The sequence below is a fragment of the Odontesthes bonariensis genome, chromosome 7 (assembly GCF_027942865.1).
Source record: "Odontesthes bonariensis isolate fOdoBon6 chromosome 7, fOdoBon6.hap1, whole genome shotgun sequence".
In the NCBI taxonomy this organism is placed as follows: Eukaryota; Metazoa; Chordata; class Actinopteri; order Atheriniformes; family Atherinopsidae; genus Odontesthes; species Odontesthes bonariensis.
Genome location: NC_134512.1, coordinates 24,723,817 through 24,737,455, shown reverse-complemented (window position 1 = coordinate 24,737,455; position 13,639 = coordinate 24,723,817). Strand labels below are relative to the sequence as shown.

The window sequence follows — 13,639 nt, the reverse complement described above, 5'->3', positions numbered from 1 at the left end:
TCCCACAGAGTAGCGGTGTCTGTCCTCTTAGACTGATGTCGGGGTGAAGAGTGCCACTTGCACAATCAATAGCTTTGAAAAACAGCCAGGCTAGGTTTAGGTGTAGAGTCTCTGACAACTCAAAACAGTCAGAAGGTCAATGCATAAAAGCAACTTTTATGGAGGACGTAGTAAAAAATAAATCTTTTTCTTGCCCTTTGGCTAAAAATAGAATACTGGGAGTGGGGTTTTTTTTGGTCTGTTGAAACCAAGTTAAATTAGTACAGCTCAGATGGAATCTAGCAGGTTCTGCTTATATCTGTACAAGACTACTATTGTGAACGTCCAAGTCCTTACTGAGAAGGTGCAACGGGGCTGCAGAAGTGGGAAAAGGGTATTTGGGGGATGAGATGAGACGAAATACTGACTAGATAAATTCCTAAAATCTCTTTTACCTTGGTAAAAGACGAATGTTTAGATTGATACTGATCCAAAACTCACCAATAAAACCACTAGAGGTTCTGAGGAGGAAACGGAGACAACTATGACAAGTATGCTGCTTTACTTTATACAACAGAGCACCTTTTGGGGGTAGGTTTAAGAGAAAAGCATAGCACAACCCCTCCAGCAAAACGCAGCTGGAGTCTGAGTCAGTCATGAAAAATAAGAATGGGATTTCAATCTCTGAAAGGTGCACTGATCTTTGATGCATTTAGTTAATACTTTTAATATGTTTGATATTCTTAGCCTAAGCTCTTAGTTTTGAATGTTTCTTAAGAGGAATTGCCCTGTGTTCAACTGAGCAGTAATGCAGTTATTGGGAGCTGATACAATTTTGAATCATTTCACATAAAAGTAATGATATACAGCAAAATGCTGGAAACATGTTACAACCAGTCAATTGGCAGCAGGTCAGTTAAATGATTAAGCATCAAAGGAGTACCTTAGAGAAGCAGAGTCTCTCATAAGTAAAGATGGCCAAAGCTAATTCAAAATGGACTGAGGCAAGACTGTACTGTGGTCAGGTGTATCAAAATTAAATTCTATTTGTAAATTGTGGATGCTGTATACTCTGGACTAAAGAGGAGAAGGTCCATTCCACTTGTTGGCACCAATCAGTTCAAAAACTGTTGTTAAAAGGAGAGGGAATGCTCCACAGTGTTAAACATGACCCATGTACCTACTTTTTTTTAGTTGTTGCTGCCATAAGATTTAAGATGAGAAAAACATTTTTGTTTGATTAAAAAATAACATTTCTCACTTTTAATGTCCAATATTTTTCTCCGTTGTGACAAAAATGATTTATTTATTCATTAACTTTTCAAATACTTGGATCCTGTTTTTATTCACATTTTACACAGCATCCCAAGCTCTTTGAAATTAGTGTTGTGTTTCATTTAACTACAAGTAATATGGCCTATTTAGACTCAGAGCCAAACTCAACAAATCTGTGTGATTAATTTAGTATTTTATTTTTATTTTTTAGTACACTGATTTTAATACTTTAAAGGAGAAAAGTGTCGGTCCACAGTGTCTCATTCCTTTTCCGCCTGAGTTATTTTTGTCTGCTCTTGGCTAAGCAGCTAAATAGGCGACACATATGACGCACAGAGAAAAGTCCAATTTGTTTTCCCTCTACACACCAATTTGTTTCATCAGCAGCACCATAAATGTACATGTTAGCCTCTGCAAGACGAACTTTGGTGGCAAGAGAGCTCTGCTCAACATCTCCACTACAGCAAAGGGAACATGGGAAAAGGTAAGATTGCTCTACTAATGCAAAACTAAAAAGTAAATTCAAGACTTTTAGTGACCTAAGTTGTTTTTTTTCCCTTTCAGTTTGGTTTGCCTTTCTTGCACTGGTGTTTCTGCCCTTTTCCATGAGAGCTCGGACCGTTCCGATCTGTCCCGATGGGCAGGCTGGATGCCACGGCCCTTCCCTGGCAGATGTCTTTGACAGGGTCATACAACAGTCTTCAAGAATGCACGGCATCTCCAGTGATTTGCACTCTGAATTTGTGAGTTTTTTTCATTCTTGACACTGATCATCCATCACTTTTCAACAGCACTTTGTTAGACATTCATCCTCATCAATCACACTTGTTTGAGCTGACTATTTTTCACTGTGTGGTATGTGTTTCTGTCTCCACAGGAGAATTTTTTCTTTCCTAGTAAGAACGTTATAGGAAAACGGAGGTGCCACACATATGGTATAATTACACCAGATGACAAAGAGAATGCACAAAGACTCGGAGTGAGTGCTCATGCTCTTAATATGCTTATGGCTTTGCATGCACACATGTAGTCTTTCTGTATTTTGTAAGAGATGATTTCAGGACAATACTTGCATGGTGCCTGGAATTACTTCCCATTTGGCAAAAATTCTTTAAGCATGTCTCTCTCATACAGCCAGAAGAACTGACTGAGGTGATTCTAAGGCTGCTGGTGGCCTGGAGTGACCCCTTGTTAGAGCTGCACTGGAACACGTCTCAGGATCAGAATCAAGATTTCAACCACCAGAGCTACAACAAGGCTCTGGAAATCACAGATATGGTCCACGAACTGAGGAATGGAGTCGAGAAAATGGCTGAGAGGGTAAAGATTTCAAGTTACTGATCTTGTAGATTATTCTTTTTTTTTTGTTTCTGATGTATCGTTTTATTTCTGTATAATAAAAAGAAAAAGAGTTGCATTGCATGTAATGTGTGTGGCTGTTTGTAATGTCTCACACTCCAGTTTTAATTTACTACTTTGTATTCAGTGGAAATATTAGTCTTTCTTTTTCTTTTTTTTTTGTATGTTGATAGAGAGTAATGGCCAGTCATCTGTACACATCTATCCTCATTATGCACTTCTTGAAGGAATTAATTCTTTGACTTTGATCCTGTTCACCACAGATGAATTTAGAAGGAGTGCTTAGCAACACCGTGGGTTACATCTCTCCAGACAGTTTGGTCCCCTCCTCTGTCTTTTCATTTTATACACAAGAAGAACTCAACCCTGTGGACCAACATGACCTGCTCTACTGCTTCCGCAGAGACTCCAGCAAGGTCCAAAATTATCTCCGCATCCTGAAATGCTCCACTCTTCCTGAACTGGACTGTTGACAGTGATAGCAAAGTATAGTGTGGTTAAAATTTGGATTAAAAAAACAAAATGAAATTGTTTGTTTTTTATTTGCTTATAACTACATTTTAAGTTCCTGCATCATGTGCTTATCTCTAATGCATTTAATGTGTGCATTCACTGTGGAGGATTGTGCGTGCCTCTTGCAGAATTACTGTGATGGATAATTCAACTTTTTTGCTTTGGGTCATTGAGCACAAACAGTTCCAAACAAATGAAAATAAATCTAGTCTCTATTATTGTTTTGGGGCTTCCTTCTCTGAATATATCTATAGAACTGGCGTGATATACAGTAAAGAGTTCATTAACGCCTTTGCTACAGTCTTCAGCTAGAATAAGCAATGTGAAAATTGTGATTTAGTGAATCACTTTATTTACAGTTGATCTATGCTTTCAAGTTGGAAGAAAAAAATATTTACAACATATACCGATTCAAATGTGACTTCAAAAAGAGTTTGAAATATTTTTTAGAACAGTGTTAGTGTAAAGCTTAACCAAAACACGCAACATATAGAGTATATATATATTCGTATATATATATACGAATTTCACACGCAAATGCAGTAAGTGTAATGACTCATTTTGGCCTTTAAGTGATTGCAATTACAATCGAAGTGTGGGCATCTTTCTTGGAAAGTTTTGACAGTGAAATAACCATGAAATTGCTTAATGAAGTCAGTGAAATCCTAATTACTTATTAATCAGTTGAATCTAAGTACATTTATGACAATGAAACAAAACGGGACATGCACAGAAAGAATATTTAGTATTATCACTGTTAGTCCACACAGACGACAGATTTCTAAAACCCTCCCGGAGCTGTAGTCTTTGTGGTAGGTTTTACGATTGTGCGAAAGTCATTGGTTTGGCGTCATCTCGTCAGTGCCTCGTTTGTGTCCGTGATACTCTTCTGCGGTAGTGAGCTCTCTGCTTTTGCATGAGCATGATTATGTGACGGTTCCTCGTCTTGAGAAAGACCTCTGGCCATTAGCTCATCCATTGGTGAGCGGACGTTATGAACCTCCTTCTCCTTGCAGTTTCTCCACTTCATGCGGCGGTTCTGGAACCAGATCTTCACCTAAATCAGCAAGAGAGGGTAAAAGCATTTAGTTTACTCCACTTGTTTTTCAACCCAATATTATGATAGAACATATGATAACCCCTCTCATTACTATAAAAAAAAAAACTTTCCAAAGTTGTACAAACACACTCAGCTGTGGGAGTTAAATTAGCTACTGCAAACAGACGCAAACTGGTCTAGAAGCTCTGCCCAAGCTCCACAGTTTCTGACCACATGAGAACACAAAACTAATGACACCAAATATTAACAACTAGGGATAGCGTGAATATTCCCCAGCCCACTTCCCCATAAAATCTGCTCTAATTCACTTCATTTTTAGTTTATTTTGTCAGACGGCTGAACGCGTCAGAAAGTGTTGCTGAAAATCAGCCATGTCAGCCTCATGGTCATCGAAAGCATTTCCAGGCTGTCGTGATCTAAAAAAATCCTGATTCGGTATCCACAATGCCAATTAAAAAAATATCACAATTCAAGTAACTTAAATATTACGTTTGTGCAGTGATTCCGGCTACATTTACATGACTGAATGAGGAGTTGCAGAATGTAATGAATCATTTTCCGAGCAGTTCACTTTGTTGGGCATTCTACTTCCCCTCCTGTGCTTGTAAACTGGGACAAAGATGAGGAGCCCAATTTACTGAATGAGTAGAGGTAACTAGCTTGACTTAATTGTCCATGTAAACCTAAGGTTGATTTCTCTCTGGGGACTCCCCTGCAAAACACCATGAGTTGGAATGATTTCTCACTTTTCAGTTTTCTTCAACTTGTGAATTTATAGGGTTAGAAGTTATGGGAATATATACATTATATGGTTAGGGCTACTGTTAAAAAGAAATAGTTATATCTAGAAAAATGTAAATTGTTAGGTCGTTCACATTTCACTTTTCTTGGATCCAGCCATGCCACATGAACACTGACCTGCAAAAGAACCTATGGATTGTTCGCCATCTCACAACTTACAACCTTATATTGTGACTCTCCTACTTTAAGGAGATGTGGACAAACTTACTTATTTGATATTTTCTCATGAGATTCAGCTGCATTTTTAGCTATGCAAGTAACAAAGCTGATAGCTTAGTACTTTCGATCAGACTGAAGTGTATGGCTACATGGACTGCCATCAGCTTTTGTTTATCAGAAGGTGCCTGAATAAAGTGACTGAGACTGTCCTCCTTCCAAATATGACTTCATGGGCCGTTTGCCAATGCAACCACTGTGACCTTTAGTGGTCACGAGAGCAGCTGCATGTACATTGTCAAAATAGTGTCAATGAAAACGAGTCGTAATTTTAAAAGAATGTATTTAGCCCCAACCATGGATATCTGATTTCCAACCTCAACTAAATGATCTTAATGATTACTTTACAGGACGACATTATGGCCTGTACTTCAGGGCGTGAACAAACAACCTATCAGGTTGTTTTGATTGGAAAACTCGTTGTACTGTGTATCAGTATACTTATTATCTTTTTATTTTACTTTCCATTTTTGCAATAATGAGGGTCACATCAGAGATGCTAATTATCAGATATGAGCTCAATAATTCAACTTGGAAAAGGTAAACAGGTGTAATGTCACCATTTTGTGAGCTTCAACATGGGTGTGAAGACAAATTAGCCATTTAAGCACATTAGCTCAGAGTTCCTCTCATTGTCCTGCTGTCTAAAGTGTTAATATTGACAACCATGTCTGTTAACACTGCTCAATGTGTCGCATAGAAGGGCATTCCGTTTGTCGCTGAATTATTCCATCCATCCATCCATTATCTTCCGCTGGTCCGGGGATCGGGTCGCGGGGGCAGCAGCTTGAGCAAAGAGACCCAGACGTCCCTGTCCCCGGCCACTTCCTCCAGCTCTTCTGGGGGGACCCCGAGGCGTTCCCAGGCCAGCCGAGAGACATAGTCTCTCCAACGTGTCCTGGGTCTTCCCCGGGGCCTCCTCCCAGTGGGACGGGCCCGGAACACCTCACCGGGGAGGCGTCCAGGAGGCATTCTCACCAGATGCCCGAGCCACCTCATCTGACTCCTCTCGATGCGGAGGAGCAGCGGTTCTACTCCGAGCCCCTCCCGGATGACCGAGCTTCTCACCCTATCTCTAAGGGAGAGCCCAGACACCCTGCGGAGGAAACTCATTTCGGCCGCTTGTATTCGCGATCTCGTTCTTTCGGTCACTACCCACAGCTCGTGACCATAGGTGAGGGTAGGAACATAGATTGACCGGTAAATCGAGAGCTTCGCCTTCTGGCTCAGCTCCTTCTTCACCACGACGGGCCGGTGCAGAGCCCGCATCACTGCAGACGCCGCACCAATCCGTCTGTCAATCTCCTGTTCCATTCGTCCCTCACTCGTGAACAAGACCCCGAGATACTTGAACTCCTCCACTTGGGGAAGGATCTCATTCCCGACCCGAAGAGAGCATTCCACCCTTTTCCGGCCGAGGACCATGGTCTCAGATTTGGAGGTGCTGATGGTCATCCCAGCCGCTTCACACTCGGCTGCGAACCGCTCCAGTGAGAGCTGAAGGTCACGGCCTGACGACGCCAACAGAACCAAATCGTCCGCAAAAAGTAGAGACCCGATTCTGAGGTCGCCAAACCGGACCCCCTCAACGCCCTGGCTGCGCCTAGAAATTCTGTCCATAAAAATTATGAACAGAATCGGTGACAAAGGGCAGCCCTGACGGAGTCCAACCCCCACAGGAAACATGTCCGACTTACTGCCGGCAATGCGGACCAAACTCTGACACCGGTCATACAGGGACCGAACAGCCCAGATCAAGGAGTCCGGCACTCCATACTCCCGGAGCACCCCCCACAAGAGTCCCCGAGGGACACGGTCGAACGCCTTCTCCAAGTCCACAAAACACATGAAGACCGGTTGGGCGAACTCCCATGCTCCCTCCAGGATCCTGCGGAGGGTATAGAGCTGGTCCACTGTTCCACGGCCAGGACGAAAACCACACTGCACCTCCTGAATCCGAGATTCGACTATCCGGCGGATCCTCCTCTCCAGTACCCCCGAAAAGACCTTACCAGGGAGGCTGAGGAGTGTGATCCCCCTATAGTTGGAACACACCCTCCGGTCCCCCTTTTTAAAGAGGGGGACCACCACCCCGATCTGCCAGTCCAGAGGCACTGCCCCCGATGTCCACGCGATGCTGCAGAGGCGTGTCAACCAAGACAGCCCCACAACATCCAGAGCCTTGAGGAACTCAGGACGGACCTCATCCACCCCCGGGGCCTTGCCACCGAGGAGTTTTTTGACCACCTCGGCAACCTCAGCCCCAGAAATGGGAGGTCCCACGTCCGAGCTCCCCAACTCTGCTTCCTCATCGGAAGGCGTGTCGGTAGGATTGAGGAGGCCCTCGAAGCACTCCCCCCACCGACTCACAACGTCCCTAGTTGAAGTCAGCAGAGCCCCGCTCTGCTGACTTCAATAATATATTATTATTTTATTATTATTATTATTATTTTATTTATATATTTATTATTATTATTATTTTTTAAATATTTCTTTAGGGCTTTTTATGCCTTTAATGATAGGCCAGTTGGAGAGAGACAGGAAGCAGGGGGCAGAGAGAGGGGGAAGACACGCAGCAAAGGGCCGTCCGGTGCGGGACCCAAACCGGGGCCCGCTGCAGCCTCTGCACATGGGGCGGCCTCTGTACCCACTACGCCACCGACCGCCCCTGTTGCTGAATTTTTTAACATTGTTTGCGGCTATTTTCATTATCGCTGTAAAGTATCCTAATATCGTTGACTGGTATTTATAAATCTGGCTTGAAACATCCATCCATCCATTTTCTATACCGCTGAATCCATCACTCAGGTCACGGGGGGGGCTGGAGCCTATCCCAGCAGTCAATGGGCGAGAGGCGGGGTACACCCTGGACAGGCCATCAGTCCATCACAGGGCCACATAGAGACAAACGAGACAAACAACCATGCACGCTCACACTCACTCCTAAGGACAATTTAGAGATGCCAATTAACCTAACATGCATGTTTTTGGACAGTGGGAAGAAGCCGGAGTACCCGGAGAGAACCCACGCATACACGGGGAGAACATGCAAACTCCACAGAGAAAGGCCCCAGCTGGGTGTTGAACCTGGAACCTTCTTGCTGTGAGGTGACGGTGCTAACCACCACACCACCGTGCAGCCCTGGCATGAAAGAGTGTGTAAAAATAATGTTTGGAAGCACCAGCCACTGTGATCTGAATTTTTTTAAAAGATAATCTGTCTCCCTGCACGATGTTCCTTTACAGTAATTCAGAATACACAAGAGCAAGGGTCAAACGTGTTGTAGGAGATGTTTGAAGTGACATAATGACGTGGCTCTGTGCTGCTTCTCAGACTCTGGAAAATCTTGGCTTGAACCAACTTAGAACTGGTTCTAGCACCAGCCCTGAATCGGCACTGAAACAGCTTTGGTTAAAAGGGGCTGTTTGAGACTCACAGCTTAAAAAAAACGAGGTGATGAAAAAGTAATTACCTGTGACTCCTTGAGACTGAGATCAGCTGCCAGTTTGTTCCTGTCTGTTTTGCTGATGTACTTCTGTCTCCGAAAGGTTCTCTCCAGCACCTTCCTTTGTTCTTCAGAGAACACAGCCCTCCTAAGGATCCCTCGACGTGACTTAGGACTTATGTTAGCAGACCACATTTGAACATTTGCTGCCTCTGGAAAATAAATAGAAAAAAATGTTGGGTGTTTTGCAGGTAATTGATTAGAACCATAAACATTGATAGAGTGTGCTAGGGTATATGCATACCAGTCAGGAAACTTTAGAGGTAGTGTTGAGATCAAATAATTAAATGAAATATTAATACACCATGTTAATTTACACAGATTATTGATTATTTTCATATATTTAGGTGCAGTATCTGATTGTACTGTGTTCAAAATCAGCATTAACACTTTACCAATCACTCAATCCCTTTTCAAATTGTTTTTCATCACATTCACTTTATAACTCCCTTTTTATTCCTCTCTTCATCTGTTTGTCCAATTTAACAAACTTGGGGTGACTAAAGTGAGGAGAATGCTGTTTCAACTGACAAAAAGGGAATTTGGTGACCTGTGAGGACCAATCCCACGCCGCTATACTCACAGGTGCATGCACAACAAAAGTCAAGTGGAGCAATTTATCTGATCCATTCAACATTGCCTTTTTAATCTGTACGACAAATCTGCACATAGACCACCTCCAGGGAGCACAAAACGGGATTGGACATGCTTCTCACTTCTCAATTGAAGCTCAATAGCTTTCACTTAAATAGCTGATTACCAGGTCATTCCTGGGCAACTTGTGTGTCTACCCTAGTAGGCCTACTATTGAGCCCAGTGGGACACCAACAATAGAGCTGTACAATGGAAATGCCATTACTCGATGGCTCAGTGGCCCAACACTAAATCTTTTCTCTTGCAGGTTTGAAGCCAGTTTGTATGTGAAGATGAGCTCGAAAAAGTCTATAAAAGTCACTTTCATTGAATGCTTTATGTCCTAGTCAAGGGGTCTCCAATGGGCAGGAATGAGAGTTGAAGGACAGGAGAAAGGAGGGGGGGTTGGTGAGCCAAGCTCTTTAGCCACACAATAGACAGGGGATGTTCCTTGTCCAGCCCTTTTCTGCAGAGAAATGGGTGAGTTTTTTGTGCTTAGTGGAGTTCATTGCTGTGGTGAAAAATTGCTGTGAGGTCGCGTGTGGATGGTGGAGTGAAAGTGCCAATTGGTCACGGCCAGCATTGGCATTGTTTTGTTGCCAGGCACTGTGGGAAAGTGTCAACCCACTAAGAAGACTCCGGGGACTCGTGGAATGAGGGCTTTCTGATTTGTGTTTTTTTCAACAACTCTTGACAGCCATCGTAGGTTGCTGCAACTAATAACTTCCAATTGCCGAGGGACAATGCCAAGAGAAGACAAATGCTTGACTTAATCAGTTCTGTGATATTCTATCAGTATCATATAGTTCTAGCGCTCTAACAAGTCCTAAATAACATGCAATGAATCATTTTAAGTACAAATTTACATTTTCCACAAGGAGAAAAAAATACCATTCAAAATGGGATTATACCTTTAATGAAGACTGTCACATTTCTTTTAACCTGAAAATTAAACTGCACACTCTGGAGTCCATAATCAAACTCATTAATGTGCTGAGGGAAAGCAAAGCTTTGAAACAATTTGTCTTACTCAGCAGTAAGATTTCACATCAAGTAGTTATTATCTTAAAATGACAGTAGACAAGATGTTTATTAGCTCTGCATATTTGCGCTGGTAAATGTGTGTATTTGCAAGTACAAAACAGGGGGCCTCCGGGACTCATAAAAGCTCTGCAATGGCACCCCTTTTCCCCATCCTAAACAGCCGTGAATGGTTATGAATAGAGCTGTGCAGAGTTGAACGGAGAATTAGCTCTTTGGCATTGCATCAGTAATTAGCTTAGGAGACCATGGAAGACCCTGTTGCTTATGCTTAGAGAGCAGCTGAGGCATTGCTGATGAGGCATAAAACACTCACTGGGGAAGACAGGGGGGGGGCTGGACCCACCGCAGCATGCCAGCAGATACTGCGGGCTCTGCAGGAAAACACTGCTCAGCACACCTGCAAACACAGATTGAGAAAGTCAAATAGAGTCCTTTGGTAAATGTCAGTGTGACATGTGTAATGTTGTCCCCGAAAAGTTGTAATGTTTTGTAGAATATGATTAAAATAGAGTGCAATTGTGTGCAACTTATTTAAAGTCTGCATATAACTGAGAATAGAACAGAAGACATATGAAACGAAGAAAATTTTGTATTTGCTTATCTATTTATTCATTCATTTGTTTGTTTATTGTCTTACTGAGATAAGCAAGACCTTCTTTAAAATTCATTGTATGCATGGCAGCATGTTGCCCCAAACCGTGTAGGCCTATGTATAATTCAGCATTCATGAATTTCTCATGCCATGTGCACTTATGCACTTGCATACCATCACAAACTTTTATACTGAGTGCTGACATCCAACTGGATGGTAACGTTCCTCTTTTGCACGGAGGACGTTTCGTCCATGAATTACAAAATTTCACAGTTTCCTCAGACCACAGGGCCGTTTTGCTCTTCTTCTCAATCTGTTTTTGAATGAGCTGAGAAACAGAAAAGGTTGCAATACTCTGGATCTTCTTCGCTTGTGCCACCACACAGTGACAGTGAGGGACCGAAGAGCACAGCCATTCAGTGCCATTTTCTGCAACAAGACCTCCAACTCAAACAGTCACAGAAGTCAGATAAGCACGGCACTTTCAAACATGGGCCTTTGTGGAACATGAGATCAAAACCAAAATACGTTCCATCACTAACACAACGACACTTTACTGAAACCCTTTTTTCACTTCCTGGTTGGATTTAGACAAAAACGTTACTTGGTTAGGGTTAGAAAGCAACAATGGTTCAGTGTAAACTCAATTCTTTTTACATCATGACCATCACCCCCATGGGTGGCATTTTGCCAGTTGCCATGGTTACATATAAACACAACATATTACAACCAAACGTTGTCACTTTCTCGTTGGCTTTAGAACATGACATCTCTTGGTTGGGGTTAAAATGAAAAACTACTTGAGTTTAGCTAGAAAACAACCATGGCATGGAATGAAAAAAAAGAAAAAAAGAAAAACAACATTCTTTTAACAATGCAACCACACCATCACGGATGCCAGTTTTACACTTCACGTTCTTTTGCTCTCACAACAGCAAGAGGTCACATATTCTCTGAAAGTAATTACCCGCCCGTATCTGCCTGCATGAACAAGCAGCACATGAGCAACTTTTGTTGAGGATAGTCTTCTTTTCTGCTTTGTGCCTTGGATTAATGTTTTTTTCTAGTTTCTTTGCACATTTGAATGATGTTAAGTATCATAGATGATGGTAGTTTCATTTATTTCACATTGAGAGAAATTTTTCTTACTCTGTTGAACTACTGGGCAACACAGGCTGATGAACTGGTCCCTATCTTTACTTGTGAAAAGGCTCTTTAAAGCCAATCAAGTTACTGTTGCCAAAAATCTTGACTTATTCCAGTCTTTTGTTGCTCTTGCTCCATTCTCTGTTGACTTGGTTGGTGGCATCAAGTAAAAAATTAGCATATATACATCAAATCAAATCAAATCAAATCAAATCAAATTTATTTGTATAGCACATTTCATGTACAAACAGTTCAAAGTGCTTTACATAAAATAAAAGCATTGCAGCAGGGAGTGCAAGAAGCATTAAAAATACATAAAATAATATAAAGAAACACAAATAAAATCATTTAAATGAATTTAAAATCAGGCAACAGTCTAGATAAGTTAAAAGATATTGAATGAGAGAGAAAATGAGAATGTACTCAATTTCAAAGTTATATAATTTAATGTTTTTATGGTACTGTTTTTGGTTAAATATAGGAGTTTAGTTTAATAGCTGGTGATTGCACCCTGTTAATAGTTCCGATGTACAGGTGTCCTAACTTATTGTGTGATCTTTAAAGAACTGTACGACTGTATCAATGCCAACTTTTAGGTATTAAAAGACCTACCAGGGTGATGCTAATGACCGTGCTATGATTAGAAATCTCACTTATTTTTATGTATTTAAAAGGTTTATGGTAAAAAAAAAAAAAAAAAAAAGTATTCTCATGTTGAATAAGCAAAAAACATAAAGAAAACAATTTTAAAGAAATTTTAAATGTTATTTGTTGAAGCTTATCTTTCATTTTTCTTTTGCTACATTGTAACCTTGCCAGTTTTATTTTTACCACAGGGAGACATTTGTAGATTGTACCGGTGAGAATTTAAACAGCTTATACTAACAATTAACCATGACATCAATGTAACAAACCTTTAGACTGTATCAGGCCTATGAATAGTAATGATGATAAGTAAGTTAAACAATGTTTATTCTGCAGAGGAAAAGAAAGTTGTTAAACTGTGGACTCACATGTTTAAAATCCTTCACATAATCGAAATACATCAGATTTTGTTTATATAAAACCTGATTGAATAATATTGATATTAATGATAATTTTTTCAAAAATTACCTGAGCCTGGCATAAGTTGTCTTCCTACATCTTTCACCTGCTGAGTGCCTTGGGCCAGGCTTTGGTGGGCTCCATGCTCATGGCCCCAGGTTCTCTTTGGGCGCTCGCATGCTGCCCGTCTCATGTGTCCACTTGCAACTCCTTCTGTACGGACCAAGGGTGTCTGAGACTTCAGCAGATTGTCAATAAGAAAGCTCTTTCCTGAGCTCCCAAAGCCTGGTAAAGCAGGAGGGAAACCAGCCATATTCCTCCTGGTACAGCTCTGAACTGAGACCATGCTGCTCACACAGTGACCCGAACACTCGAGTTCCCTCTTCAGCAGTCGCAGTTCAGTGACACTAAATTCTCCTTTAATCCTTTCTTCAGTGACCAGGCCAACTTCATTAAACTCTGAGGAAGACA

General features: G+C 41.6%; 2 protein-coding genes across 2 annotated transcripts; one reads left to right on the top strand and one right to left on the bottom strand.

The window, feature by feature from the left end:
• The first annotated feature begins 1,728 nt into the window (after positions 1-1,728).
• On the top strand, positions 1,729-3,086 carry LOC142384885 (prolactin-like). Its single transcript, XM_075471191.1, has 5 exons — positions 1,729-1,738; positions 1,819-1,997; positions 2,132-2,233; positions 2,389-2,574; positions 2,877-3,086. Exons 1-5 carry the CDS (start codon positions 1,729-1,731, stop codon positions 3,084-3,086), a joined length of 687 nt encoding a protein of 228 aa, XP_075327306.1.
• A 766-nt stretch (positions 3,087-3,852) lies between these two features.
• Positions 3,853-13,514, bottom strand: dbx2 (developing brain homeobox 2). The gene is made up of 4 exons (XM_075471043.1): positions 13,238-13,514; positions 10,700-10,783; positions 8,677-8,861; positions 3,853-4,183 (listed from the first exon to the last, which is right to left on the bottom strand). The coding sequence occupies exons 1-4, from the start codon at positions 13,512-13,514 to the stop codon at positions 3,977-3,979; spliced, it is 753 nt and encodes a 250-aa protein (XP_075327158.1). The 3' UTR covers positions 3,853-3,976.
• Between the last annotated feature and the right edge of the window lie 125 nt (positions 13,515-13,639).